Genomic DNA, 14,651 nt, shown 5'->3' on the forward strand with positions numbered 1-14,651 from the left:
GTCGGATATTTGACGGGCTTGGTGTGTGTGCGCGCGGGGAGGAGTGCTGAGAGAACTCCGACGATTGGATCATTCGGGGTTTAGAGGTAGGCCGGGAGCGGCGGTTCAGGGGAGGCCAAGGCACTTAGGCGCGCCCGGTATCACAATCGAGGGTTGGCGTTAGAGGGGGTACGGGAGGAGGAAGATGACCCGGTGAGGAAGAAAGGTTCTCGGTTGTTCGATCTAGATCAAACGGTGTTGATTGATTTGACTAGATTAAAAGGAAAATCAGGCGCCCCCAAACTATCCAAAACAGACACTTTCAGTTCTGCAGCATCAGTTTCCATAGAGAGCACGTAATAAACTAAATCATATTCATATCGCATCTTTGATTAGAGGTAATATTGCATGAAAAGAACCCATAAAATTGAATTGGAACCGGCCGGCACTTCAGTTCCTGTGCCGCCAAGATTCGTCGACACGTATCTCGTCCAGAATCACGGTGAGCGCCAGGATGAAAGCACGGTCGACGCCTGGGTTGACACTAACCCTATACTCCGGCTGCTCATCGGACGGTTCGGTCGTGCGGTTGATCTTGGCGACGGCGGGGCCGTTGGCCCTGCCGAGGGAGACGGTGCACTCGCGCCCGTCCTGTCCGCCGCACACGACCACGTAGTCCACGCGCCTCTCGCTGTATCTCCGGTTGCCGCCGGCGAGGTGCACGTGGACCACGCCCCTGGAGAACACCCATGGCTGCGACACTGTGGCGAAGAGCAGCTCCTCCGGGCTCGTGCTGCCCCCTCTGAACGCCTCCCACCTCCGGGTCACCGGCAGCAGCGACGGGCAGCGCTTCACCGTCACCACCGTCTGGCACGACGCCGCGTCCAGGAGGATGGACCGCCGGGGCCAGCACCACAGCTGCCCCTCCACCCGCATCACCGCCGCGCCATCCGCGTCGTCCCTGATGCTCATGTTGCGCTCCGGCTTCTTGCTCACGGTGAACGCCGTCGCGTGCGGCGCGCAGAACCGCTCGTCTACCACCGGCCCCGTCGTCGTCGGTGCCATGGTCGTCTTTGTCGATCGGCGGGTGCTCGTGGTGAGTCGTGACCGGATCGATCGACGCCGAGAGTCGACAAAGAGCCGCCGCAGACAGGCTTAATACCAAACGAAACGACGGCCTTCCCTTGTATCGTGCACCACCCGGAAGGTTTTTTTCTTCTTAAGTTATATATATACAGGCCGAAAGATTAGTATTTCTTGTTGAACAAGACATTGCCCCTGGCATATCCATGACGTCGGTGACATTTTATTTCGTCAGAACTTCTGTGAAAAATCTTTTTGAACTTGCCAAGAGTTTAGCCCATGCATGGTTGCGCGACCAAGTTATTTTACCGGCGGCGGGATGTACCGGTGTTGGATCCACCCTTTGTCCATTTCGTCAACATCCGTCCGGCCTTTGTCTGTATAAACTAGTGATTGCAGCCCTAACTCTATACATTGGTAATACAAGTGTGTGTCCTTTTACATGCAGCAACTTTTGTCAGGGGATAGGACCTTTGCATGCATGGTATATATATTATCCTCCTCTCTCTCCCACCGCAAGACGTCCATTAAATTTTTTGGAAACAAATTGGATGATAAATATGCTTTGAATCTAAACTCTGTTTTTGGAAAAAAAATTGAATTCAGAGCGACAAGACCTTTGAAACAAGACCGGTCTTGGATATATTTTGAACAATTTGAATTTTATAGCTTTCATATTTTAGTTCTAGTTGTATTTCACAAACATCAGTTTCACACATTGAATAAACAACTTGACAATCACATTGAAATATGTTTCATGTATTTCATAAATACCAATTTCATATATTTTAAATAATCATTTGAATGTATTTGAAATAACCCATTTAACATATTTCCCCACACCAAAAAAATTGATTTCACTCTTTTAAAAAGTCAGTTAAGAAAACAAATTTCACTCGTTCCAAAAATAGATTTCACAATTTCAAAAAACACATTACACTCATTTTCAAAAGATATATTTCACTCATTTCAGAAAACACATTACACTCACTCAATTGAAATACTATACTATATTTCACTGGTTTAAAAAATTGATTTCACTTATTAAACAATATAGATCTCAAACTAGTTTAACTCATTTTAGAAAACACATTACGCTCACTCATTGTAATATTATGTTTCACTCGTTTCAAAAAATAGATTTCACCCATTCCACTAGTTTCAGAACATTGAAATAGACAGTTTCACACACTGAAATAGACAGTTTCACAGAACAATGGATATATTTTACTTTCTTCAAGTATCTTATTGCTCACATTTCACTCATTTCAGAAAACGCATTACACTCACTCAATTAAAATACTATATTTCACTTGTTAAATCTGATTACACTAATTACAAAAGATATATTTCACTCATTTCACTAGATTCAGAAAAAGTCATTACAGTCACTAAATTGAAATAACAATTTCACTTGTTTCAAAGATAGATTCCATTCATCCTTCTCACTATATTTTTTCCGAATCACATTTCACTATATTTAACGTATTTCACACCGAAATATGTGACATGTGTATAAAAAACAAATTTCACTCATCTCAAGTAAATAATTTCACACGGTTGAGAAAACATATTTCAAAATTGATTTCACTCAATGAAAATAACTAATTTCAATTATTTCAAAAACCTATTTTACTCATTTCAGAAAATCTTTCAGTCAGTTTCACGTTTCACTAGATTCAGAAAACACATCACACCCGTTTACTAAAGTTAGATTTCACTCATTTTAGAAATCATATTTCACTATATTTAACGTATTTCACACCGAAATATGTGTCACGTGTATGGAAAACAAATTTCACTCATCTAAAGAAAATAATTTCACACGGTTGAGAAAACATACTTCACTCAGTTGAGAAAACATATTTCAAAATTGATTTCACTCAATGAAAAAAAACTAATTTCAATTATTTCAAAAAACATATTTCGCTTGTTTCAGAAACCTAATTTCAGTTATTTGAAATGTTGACATTAAAACATGTTTGAAATGCATCCAAATTTGGTCTTGTACTAAAGCTCTTGGCTTCAGGAATTCAAATATATAAAATATTTCAAAAATAACAGTTGGTTTAAAAGATAGAAATGATTGAAAATCCTAAAGAGAAAATAAAAGGAAAGGATTTGTACCACGGCACCACATGCAACGTCAGGATAGACTCTCTCTCTCACCTGACATGTGTCCCATCAATCTGACATTGGTTTGACATAATGATGAATACAGCAGTCCAGAAGATGGAATACACTGATATACAAACATGTGGGCCATCGAAGCGCATGAATCACAACCAAAGCCAACGGCGGATGCGGCTCCGGTACCTCCCGCCTCCGGTAAAAAGGAGTTTGCGTCCCGCAGGTTTTAATGTGTAAATGCTATTCCAAAAATATTTAGGAAAATGATTCTGATCTACCGCCTGATCTAACGCGGAGCGTCCACCGCTTCCCTTGCTTGACACATGACCTACTGGACCACACACGTCTCTTTCATCTTCTGCAACAGCGGTGTTGTTATGGAACAAAGGCAGTGAGCGACAACTGAGCAAGTGCGCAAGTGGCCGGAGATGCTGTTGCAATTTTTGCAACATGGATCTTGTTGCAGAAAATTAAAGATGAGTAGGTTTTGTATCAAGGGTCTTGTTGCAAAAATTATAGAAAAGAAGGTTTTGCCACAAAGATTTTGTTGCAGAAATATAAAATTCTGCAACAAAAGCCCTGTTGCAGAAATAAGAAAAGAACTACGGGCAACTCCATAAACGAATTGGACGGCTCGCGAGGATTTATAGTCATATATGGTCCCCAAAGCTCATGGAGCTTGCCTACCTAACTCTTGTTGAATAATTAAGCAATATTTCTACTATTAAAAAGCATTTTTTATGAAGTTTAATCCAAAAAACAGTGATAAAGCATGATTAACATAATAGAGACGATAATCGAGTCAAGCAACAGATCGTTCAAACTCGACATGCAATAGGAAACAAAAGGGACAAACATCATGCCCACACCGATTGCTACTGCTAGTAGACCAAAAGAAAAAGAAAATGCCATGTTTAATTTTTTGCCAGGATTTGCCGTGCTCGCTAAAAAATAATCCACCCCCGTGTCAACATAAATTGCCACAAAAACCGTTCGATTTAGATGCTTAAGAACCCAACATCAGATTTTAAAATCACTGCTTCTAAAAATATTTATAATCACATGGGTCACAAAGCCCATGTAGTTCGGCCCTTTCTATAAAGTACTTACCTAACTCTAACTTATCAACACCCCAGCCCTAGGCCATTGAGGATCTCGCCACGACTGCCACTCTTACTTTGAGATTGGAACCATCAGACCACTGGAGGAGCTCGTCATCGCCAGGACAATAGAGATGTTTGTTGCCGTGCCACTTGAGGAGCTCACCATCGTCGGGCCACTGGAGGAGCTCGCCATCGCCAGGATAATAATAGAGGAGATGATCATTGCCATGCCACTTGAGGAGCTCACCATCGTCGGCCCACTTGAGGAGCTCAGCTGCTGCCGTTGGTGAGATTTGTTATGTTCCTCCCCTATGCCGCTGCTGCACTACCAGTCTACCATGCATGGCTGGGAGGTGAGGTGGTGGATGTTCTTCACAAGATCCGTCACAACGTCTTCGTCGGCCACTCTGACAAGATCTAACTAGCACGTGAGGCGGTAGATCTTCTTCCCAAGATCCGGCACAATGTCTTCGTCAACTACTTTGAGCAGACCCAACTGGGACACAAGGTGGTGTCTCTTCCTCAAAAGATCCGATGAGGTTGCATTCGCCAACTAGAGGTGGATGTCCGACACGGGCTGTAGCTGGAGATGGACCAAGGGACGCGAAAAGCATCGAGATGGACCTAGAGGGTGTGATAATCCCCAGGTGCATAGAATTATCGTACTACCTCCGTCCGAGTTTATTGGTCCCCATGGTATTTCGTGTCAAATTTTGATCATAGATTAAACTAACAAAATGTTCATTCATGTTATCAAACATTATATTTTTGAAAACTATGTTAAAATATGAATCCAATGAAATGATTTTTCTTGACATGCATTAACATTTTGTTAGTTAAATCTTTAGTCAAAATTTGGCACAAACTATAAATGGGCCCTATAAACCAGGACGGAGGTAGTACCACTTTTCAAAGTGGATGTGGAAATATATGAGTGTCAATACCTCATAGGAGGTAAAGGTAGGTTTCCTATTCGACCAAGTTATGTATGCTAATTACACAACTATATATGCAATTTATGTTTGCTTTACATAGACTCTATAAGTAAGATAGGTTTTTCATGTGCAACTCAGGGGTATTATACTATCGAAAACACTCACTATATGTTCTACGGAATCATTGGCCACTTTCCACCACTGACATAAACTAATTCAAATTGCGCATCTTTGAAAAGAACATATTTTCAGAAGAAAAGAAGAAAAAACATATTGATGAACTGATCGCAAAATAAGAGGCAGACATCTTGCATGCAAAGAGTACATAAAATTGTCGCGGAAAATTCAATTCCTGAGCTGGAGCCTCTGGACGCGTCATCAACTAGTTTCATCGAGACGTATCTCGTCCAGAATCACGGTGAGCGCCAGGATGAAAGCATGGTCCACGCCTGGGCTGACACTCACGTTATACTCCAGGCGCTGTTCCGACGTATCCTCGATCTTAGCAACGGCGGCGCCGGAGCTGCGACGGTGGACGGTGCACTCTGGCCCGCGGCACACGACAACGAACTCGCGCCGCCTGAGGCTCTCGCTGGGGTCGCGGCCGGCGAGGTGCACGTCCACCTCGCCCCAGCTGAACAGCGCAGGCCGCGGCACGGCTTCGAAGAGCAGATCCGTTGGGCTCGTGCTGGCCCCCCTGAACGCCTCCCACCTCCGGTCGTCGGGCATGAACAGGGACGGCGCGCGCCGCTGCATGGTGACCACCGTGCGGCGCGACGCAGCGTCCACGAGGCTGAAGCGGCTGCGAAAGCTCACCTTGGCCGCCTTCACCCGCATCACGACCGCATCGCCGGCGTCGTCGGTGACGGTGAAGTCGCGCCACGTCCAGCCGTTGGTGATGGTCACGGTGAACGCCGTTGCGTGCGGCGCGCAGAACCGGGCGTCCACCACCGGTTCCGTCCTCGGTGCCATTGTCGATCGCCGGGTGCTCGTGTCCGGTTCCGCGTCGAGAGTCGAGACAGAGCCGCAACAGATTTTGCCGTGGCCAACGTGCACGTACGTAGAGTACGTAACGAGGCTGGAAGGAAACCACGGGGTTCCACTGCTTGTATCGTGCATCGGAAGGGTTATTAATATTTCCTTGTCGTACAAGTCATTATCTCTCGCGTATCCATGAGGTCGCTTAGGAAACAGTAACGCATCCTACCTATATCTATTTTACGGGAAAAAAAACTTTGTATCACGAAAAGCAAGTTCATACTACAAAGCCTTTTTTCCCACTCACAAGTCACAAACAGATAAGTTTAGAATTGTTTCTCTTTGGGAAAAGATAACACCCACACATGTGGGCTTTTGCATCTCGCCCACGTGCATGGATCAACGTCCGTTTGTGTTTGCACGAATCTGGGCATGTTTTGCCAGATTTTTTATGCCACATAGGACTGGGCTGGTGTGTGGGCATTCATCCGGTCGCCCACACGTTCGTTGCACCACGTGGAGGGGCTGGTGTGTGGGCGTTTAGCAGTTCGCCCACACGCCAGTTTTCACGCACACAGAGGGGCTGGTGTGTGGTCGTTTATCAGTTCGCCCACACGCCCGTCTTCTCTCCCACATCCAAAGTTGTTAGTTGTCATGTGTTTTGCAGGGTACATGGCAACTGCCCTAGTATAAGCAGATGACAACTCTCTCTTTATCCGAACATGTTATTTTGCCATGTCTTCTTGTAGTGCTACATGGCAACTGCCTAGTGTTAGTAGGTACCTATTTTGATGACATGTGATTTCAGGTACGTATGATTTTTTTTCTTAGTCTTCACATGTACAACTAAATCCATGGTTGATTGATTTATGGAGAAGGCAGTGGGTTTACTGGTACGTACTCTGAATTTTGGATATAACTAGAAGACAGATCTGAGCAACTATTCTATTAATAAGCTGACATTCTTCCTATATATCGATCTAAATCACACTTATTTCAGTCAAGTTGGGTAGTGGGTATTTTTTTTGCATGGTAATACGTGTCTCATTTATATAGAATAAAGATCAAGTTACAAGGCACGTAAGCACCGACCATACAAGACTGAAAAGATAGGAAAATCCTATGCAAAATACCAACGTCTGTCCCTCTCCTTCGACACCACCGAAGCCGCCACCAAAGGATAAAAAGACAGATCACCTCTTCACCCAAACTCGACGCGGCTCCATCGCTGATCAACAGCTTTGCGGACCTCCAAAGTAGTTTGCCAGAAGCAAAATCATAGCCGTTGAAAGAATCAGACCGGGGCAACATGTCCCCGGACACGCCATCGAACTTCAGAACTGACACCCCCGCATGACGACGACATCGGAGGAGGAAACCAGAACTGTCAGCCTTCAACCACAGACCCAGCACAAGATTCTCCATCTTCCAGCTGTCACTTGCGTAGACAAAAGTTGGGTAGTGGGTAGCGGGGCTCTATACGTAATGAGCTAAGTAGAAAATCAGTATTAGTGCACTTGTTTTTTTTTGCTGTTCACGTGAAAGACCAGAATTACTCACTACTAGGAAAAGGCCTACTAATGGCGCGCCAGTTTTGCCTACTAATGGCGTACTACTGGTGCGCCATTAGTATCACGCCACTAGTTATTTTTACTAATGGCGCACTAGTGGTGCGCCATTAGTATTTGGTATACTAATGGCGCACCAGGCCACGGTGCGCCATTAGTATAGGCCACGGTGCGCCATTAGTATTTTTGAATTTTGAAGGCGGGAAAATAGTAGTGGCGCACCGTCTAACCCCCACCGTGCGCCATTGCTATTTTTGAATTTTGAATTTGGATCTGGATCGCGATTTTTTTGCCCATTTTTTGCTCGTTTTTTTGCACGATATTATTCCAAATTTTGTTCCCGTTTTTGGATCTTGTACGTTCTTTTGCCGTGTTCTTTTGCCGGAGAGGAGTTCGCCGGAGAGGAGGAGGAGGTGACCGTAGAGGCGCTCGCCTACATCACCGGAGAGGAGGAGGAGGTCGCCGGAGAGGAGTTCACCGGAGCATCGGAGAGGAGGAATGAGAAACCATGAGGGGATGGGAGGAGAGGAGGGAGGAGGAGCTCACCGGAGAGGAGGAAGGAGGAGCTCACCCGAGATGAGGGAGGAGGAGCTCACCGGAGAGGAGGTAGGAGAAACCGTGAGGGGAGGGGAGGGGAGGAGAGGAGAGGAGGGAGGAGGAGGTTGCCGAAGAGGAGGAGGAGGTCGCCGGAGAGGAGGAGGAGGAGGGTAATATGGTGGAGGAGAGAGGGGAAGATGGAGTGGAGGAGTGGAGGAGAGGTGGAGTGGAGGAGAAGAATGAAGAGGTAAGGAGGAGAGGACACGTCCAGCCATATATACAGCATAGTAATGGCGCACCGTGGGCAGGTGCGCCATTACAATTTTTTTTATTTTTTTGAATTTTGAAGGCGGGAAGATACTAATGGCGCATCATGGGCAGGTGCGCCATTAGTAACTTTTTTTTGATTTATTTTGAATTTTGAAGGCGGGAAGATAGTAATGGCGCACCATGGGCAGGTGCGCCATTAGTAATTTTTTTATCTTTTTTATTTATTTTGAATTTTGAAGGCGGGAAGATAGTAATGGCGCACCATGGGCAGGTGTGCCATTAGTAAGTTTGAATTTTTTTGCCTCTCCAGATCTTAAAAGCCCCGTATCTTTTTTCTGTAACTTTTCGAGTAGATGATTTTTCATATAAAAAACTTTTTCATCCGAGTTCGTATGCAAAAGTTATGCCCATTTTTACAAATTCTGGAGAGATTTTGCAAAAAAGTCAAAAATTCATGTTTGTAAATTTTGCTAACAACTAGACCACATATCACATGGGAATCTTATTTTCTTTTATTTTTTTGACATTTCTATCATTTTTTCTTTTTTTTTGAAACTGAAAAGGCGGTCCGGGGGTGCATTTGGGGAAATGTTTGGGCCAAATTACTAATGGCACACCGTGGGATGTGGTGCACCATTAGTATTTGCACACTAATGGCGCACCAACACATGGTGCGCCATTAGTATTTAGTAATGGCGCATCACATGTAATGTGCGTCATTAGTGTCCATCCCATCTATAGTCCTTTTCCTAGTAGTGACTTGTTGATGTTATTTTGCGTGCAACCCAATTAGTGTAAGGCTGCTACAGAATTTCACTACTGAGAATTTGTGACATATACTGTAGCATATAGGAACCATCAAAGCATATTGTGTTAAGGGATGAATTAACAAGATTGTTGATAATTATTTTGCAGTGGAATGGATTCGTACCCACCCGGCGGTTTCTTAAGTTATTTTAAAAATTCGTCGATTCCTGCTATTTCACTGTAAACTTCTCATCAGCCACACATGCCACACAACATCAATGTTGGTGGTGGTCATCCCTCATATGCTCCAGTCATGGCACCACATCCATCAATGGCCAAAAGCAGCCCTCCCCCTTCTGATGGCATGATTGCTGATAATGTTGAAGTCTATAGGACTGATAAGCATTTAACATGGACAAAAGAAGAGGACAAAAGTCTATAGGTGCTCACATCCTTTATATGGATCTTATCGAATGAGTACTTGTTAACATTGGTACCATTTTCTTCAGATTTTCTTTGGGGGTCTTCTGATTGATTTGGAAGGAAGAATTCTTGGTATGAATTTCATAGATGAGAATGAAACTCCCTTTTTGCCCGTCCAGATTGTTGGGAGATGCCTGAAACACTTCAGAAAGTTTGGGTATGTTTTTCTTTTCCTTTGCTCTTGAACTTCTAACAGGATGATGTAGTTCGTAATACATGGGTTGCTCACTCATTTCTGAAGACCAAAACTATATAATCTGATTACCTATTTTACTGTAGAGTAGTACTTCCTCCGTCCCATAATATAAGACGTTTTTTGATACTACACTAGAGGCAAAAAACGTCTTACATTATGAGACGAAGTAGGAGTAGTACTATATAGCTGAATGTATTCCATTTTATGAAACCGTTATTTTATTTTATTTTGAAAGTGAAGGTATATTCCATTTTACATTGATAGAATATAGAGAAAATGAATTTTTGTCATGAGCACAGGCGAATCAAACAACCATTGCTTGGAATAAGGGGCCAGGCGCTTCACATGTTGGAGTTAAAGGACTTGGAGAAAATATGCGCCTAGTGGAGCTCGAGTCGCAGGGATATCTGCCGCCATCAAACGAAGTTTGGCGTCGAGCGGGGCTGGTCTCTGTAGATGGGATTGGCAAAGCGGAGCCTGTTCCCACGCCGAAGAGGCTTGAACGGGTGTGCTTAGTCCCGTACCTCTTGAGAGGTTTGTCTTTCCCAATCCATCCTTTCCTGCATTGTTAAACTTCTACGGCATCCAGCTTCATCACCTCACCCCTGCTTCGATCCTGCACATTGCCGGATACGCCGCCCTGTGTGAGATGTATCTGGGAATCGAGCCGCATTTTCAGTTGTGGCAGAAATATTTCTGCCTTGTTCCTCAGACCAGGAGCGAGGCTGTCCATGAGGTCGGAGGGGCTGTAGTGTGGAAGATCGCCAACCAGGGCTATCCAGAGGGATCACCCAAGGAGGATCCTGAATTTTGGACCTTTGAATGGTTTTATATTCACAACGTTTCCCTGTATGATCCAACTCGTCAGGGGCTCCCGTCGTATTCTTCGGAGCCACCAGTAAAGCGGCGTACTGGGCGCACAAAGGGCGGCGAAGAGAGCCCCCAAGTGGCTATGCTCGGCAACCGAGTTCGACTTTTCACGGAGCAGGGCCTGACAATGCCTGAAGTAACTGCCACTTTTCTCCTTTGCCGGGTCCAACCGCCGCAACAGCGATATCATCCCATTTGGGAATTTAACGGAGAGGACGACTCCACCCAAGCCATTACTATGCCTTTTGCCGATCGAAAAGCTCTGGCGGCCGTACTTGCCGATTTTTACCATGGAGACGAGCAGGCCTTTGCAACCATGAAGCTACGGGAAGGGTATAGTGCCAACACATCCATTGCGCTCCTAAGGGTGATCCTTCTTCGGAATACGCCTCTACTTTATGTGTCCAAAAACTGATCTTTTAATAAGCAGTATTAAATCAAGAGTAACAATTCTAGCGTTAGTATCTAAGTATCACACTGCCTCCATGATCTTTGATATTCCAAATTGTTTTAGTATCAAAGGACATCTTGGAGCTGAAAGAATTGTTTCAAGAACGACCGTATGTTGAAGATATTATGATATCTAAAACAATGTCCGGTTGCAATGTGATAGAGTATAATTTAGTAAGATACATGTTCTCATACTGTACGAAAATATGTGACGGTTCGAGATGCTAGGCATCCTAATCTCCCAAAAGGTTTTGGTAGCTAACATTATACTTGTGATTCGTCCCTATGAGCTATAGTAGCTTGATCATGAAAGATGTAGGTAAAGTGTTAACTACATTAAAAGATTACTAAATAACAGAACTCGGAAAACCGACAATCATTTGATGATGGTGAACCTCAAAAGTGCAAAGTCCAAAGGTTTTAGTGCTTGACTAACACACTTTTGGACTATGTGTCATGCGTATGGCGCCACTATTGATGTTGATAGAATATTCTAAAAACAGAAATGCTGAAAAAGGATCTGGAAAATATTTTGGCAGAAAATAAAAAACTGGAATTGTCCAGCTCGGATATATAGAAGATACACACATTATGGGTGTATTCATTGCTTGCTAAACAATGTGGTTCTTGGGTATTGGATACTGGATTGGTTGGTATGAAGTTTCATAACAACACAATACAAGTTGTGGATGGTCATGCCAGTACCAATTTTAGGATGGTAATTTCAAGAATCAGAAGTTCGGGGTTCAATTCCCACTACCCCGCAAAACTCAAGATTTAAGACAGACATCACAAGTTGGAAGACGTACAGCCAACCACAAGTTACAGCACATAGATCCAGAGTTCCCAACAAATAGAAACCTGAGTTACTAGCACCAAGCTAAGCGACGATAAAGGTTAAGTGTAACACTTTCGAAGAGCACATGTTCCAAAATATGGGATAGCAAAAGTATCATTTCCGTGCTTCTACGAGCCAGATACAGCTTATGCACATGGATCAGCTTCAGGAAAGATGTTTACTCCTTGATCAACAGTTAGACCATCAGCTTCACCAGCTCGCACAAACATAGTGAATAATTAGTTCTACTCCATGATTGATGATTAAGTTATGCTGCAGTTATCACTTACAGTCCTAGGCATGGAAAGTATGTCCAAACTTCTGCACCACAGTATAATGTCTTCCACATTGGCAAGTTCCTACTGGTTTGTACCTCAGATGATACTGCTCAATCAATTTGACCAGTTCTTGTCGCAATGCAGCAGCACTTTCGGGTGGATACCAATCCCTATTTATGCCCTACAAAAGGGGGATTAGACAAATGAGCCATGAGCATATGCACTGTAGGATCTCCCCCCATACAATTTTCATCAAGAAATAAAAAACTAGAACATGTAATGACTTGGTGACTATTATGCTGAAAGCGGCCCAACACACAAAACCTTAACAATGTCTTCCAACTGAGCTGCATGGACACATGTAATGACTTGCTGAATATTATAACAAGAAAATAAGGCATAGTCGGCTTCCTCCTGCTGTGAAACCTGGCAGTAAAAGGTAAGATTGTAAGACTAATAACAATATCGAACAGAATAACAAACCATCAAGCAAATAATTTTGAATTTTCAAATGCAAGGAAGGAGAGCTGCCCATTCTATTGAGGAAGCTGAATGAAAGTACTTACCTCAACTACATCCCTCTTGATTTCTTGGCCGTCGCCACCCAACACATTTGTTACAAAGCTGTCAATAATATACTAGGTTTCAGAGTGTACCACAAAAATGTACACTATAGATGCAAATTTGTTTTGACTTAGCATACAACACATAGTGCAGCCGCTAAACGTTCCTAACTTTTGGGAATAGTTACCTTTCAGCAATATCAAAAACACAGTCTGAGTTGTCCTTTTCCAGTGAATCCATCAAGTACATGGTGGTAGTTGCACTCTTTCCACTGGAAGGCCTATATATGACAATCAGGCCCCAGTGTTATCTAATCAATTGGGAACATAAGAGAAGAACTTGATCAGCAAGATAGTATTCTCAAAATGCTAACTGACAGTGGTCATTGCTGTAATACATGATAGTTAATTTTTAACAAAATAGAGAACAAAATTTCTTACCTCGAGGATTCAAACACAAAGAGAAATAGGTACTTGATGCGATCTAGGGCTACCCCTCTCCTCTGAAGTGCAGATTTTAACCATGATTTCTGCTTAGGAAGAAACCAAGATATATTAGGCAAGAAATAGTTAGTGACAGGGAGGCAATAGAGCTTGGAAATTTATGAATGTTACCAATTTCTCAAAATCCTTTGTAACTAGCTTGGACCAGAAAAATAGGCTGCAAACATCATACTGTTGCAATATTTCACTTGGCAAATCAAGAGATGGGAAAATTCCATTGAAATGTCTACAAGAGGTAAATAAATAAGATGTTAAAAAGGGAACAAACAGGAACCTAGAAACGTTGCATCCCAAAAGAGCGATACTTACCCAGTGTACATTTCAAGAACTCTGTCAGTGACAAAGCCCCCTTCTAAGGAATAAAAGTCAGAATAGTAAAGACTGGCATTGGAATCCTGGTAATCATCGCCGGCAGGATATTCATGTCAGGCCCACTCTTTTTGGAACCTTAATTGGTTAACTGGACTAAGTCACTGCTTACATTCACTTTGCGACGACACTTCGACAATTTTTTCTTGTTGATTCCCATGCAATCATTGATAGCTCGATCGATTGGCTTGAGCACATCAAGGGATTTAACCATTGGTTTCGCAAAAGCTACTATATTATCGGAGTATTCTACATCAAAGCATGGGATGTCACTTTTTCAAGAACCTCATAGGGCAAGTTGTACTCCTCTAGCAACTCCTTCAACTCTTTCAGAATTGCAGCTTTCCTCTCCGGTATAAATTCAAATGCCTTTTTATATTGGTTCTGGAAGCAATGAAGATTCTGCAGCTGAACAAGTAGAAAATATTAGTATTTTAAATATGCTGAAATAAAGACAAAAGAATATAGAAGAGGACAATTTTTTTATTTGACTTACCTACTGTTTTAAGCCTTCAAATTTTTCAACCTCACTACCCTTTTCTTTACTGTTTACATCGACCTCTAAAGGTGTCCAATGTTATTATCAACCTCATCGTCAAAAACATCATCTTCAGTACCTTTGCCCAGTTTGTAATTTGTTTCCATATTATAAACCTTTTCTGCTGCATAACAACTATCCTCGAGTTTCTTGATCTGCAAAAAATCTAGCATTTCACATATGCCGATATGAAGGCAAAAAATGTTGAGTATGTAAGTCAGCACTCACAGGT

General features: G+C 43.1%; 1 protein-coding gene and 1 long non-coding RNA gene across 2 annotated transcripts; both read right to left on the reverse strand.

Annotated features, from left to right (window-relative positions):
* Nucleotides 1–12,051: 12,051 nt before the first annotated feature.
* Nucleotides 12,052–13,311, reverse strand: LOC123106291 (uncharacterized). Its single transcript, XM_044528498.1, has 5 exons — nucleotides 13,197–13,311; nucleotides 13,012–13,069; nucleotides 12,770–12,871; nucleotides 12,458–12,626; nucleotides 12,052–12,375 (listed from the first exon to the last, which is right to left on the reverse strand). Exons 1-4 carry the CDS (start codon nucleotides 13,256–13,258, stop codon nucleotides 12,462–12,464), a joined length of 387 nt encoding a protein of 128 aa, XP_044384433.1. The 5' UTR covers nucleotides 13,259–13,311; the 3' UTR covers nucleotides 12,052–12,375; nucleotides 12,458–12,461.
* A 357-nt stretch (nucleotides 13,312–13,668) lies between these two features.
* LOC123106292 (uncharacterized) lies at nucleotides 13,669–14,438 on the reverse strand. The gene is made up of 3 exons (XR_006451283.1): nucleotides 14,378–14,438; nucleotides 13,822–14,289; nucleotides 13,669–13,738 (listed from the first exon to the last, which is right to left on the reverse strand). It is a non-coding gene; the product is annotated as an uncharacterized lncRNA (long non-coding RNA).
* Between the last annotated feature and the right edge of the window lie 213 nt (nucleotides 14,439–14,651).

This window comes from Triticum aestivum, chromosome 5A (genome assembly GCF_018294505.1).
Source record: "Triticum aestivum cultivar Chinese Spring chromosome 5A, IWGSC CS RefSeq v2.1, whole genome shotgun sequence".
In the NCBI taxonomy this organism is placed as follows: Eukaryota; Viridiplantae; Streptophyta; class Magnoliopsida; order Poales; family Poaceae; genus Triticum; species Triticum aestivum.

Coding starts and splice junctions, on each gene's coding strand:
- LOC123106291 (XM_044528498.1), bottom strand. CDS start 13,258: ATGTACTTGATGGATTCACTGGAAAAGGACAACTCAGACTGTGTTTTT. Junction 13,070..13,196: donor GTTTTTGATATTGCTGAAAG/GTAACTATTCCC, acceptor TATTATTGACAG/CTTTGTAACAAATGTGTTGG. Junction 12,872..13,011: donor TCAAGAGGGATGTAGTTGAG/GTAAGTACTTTC, acceptor TTTTACTGCCAG/GTTTCACAGCAGGAGGAAGC.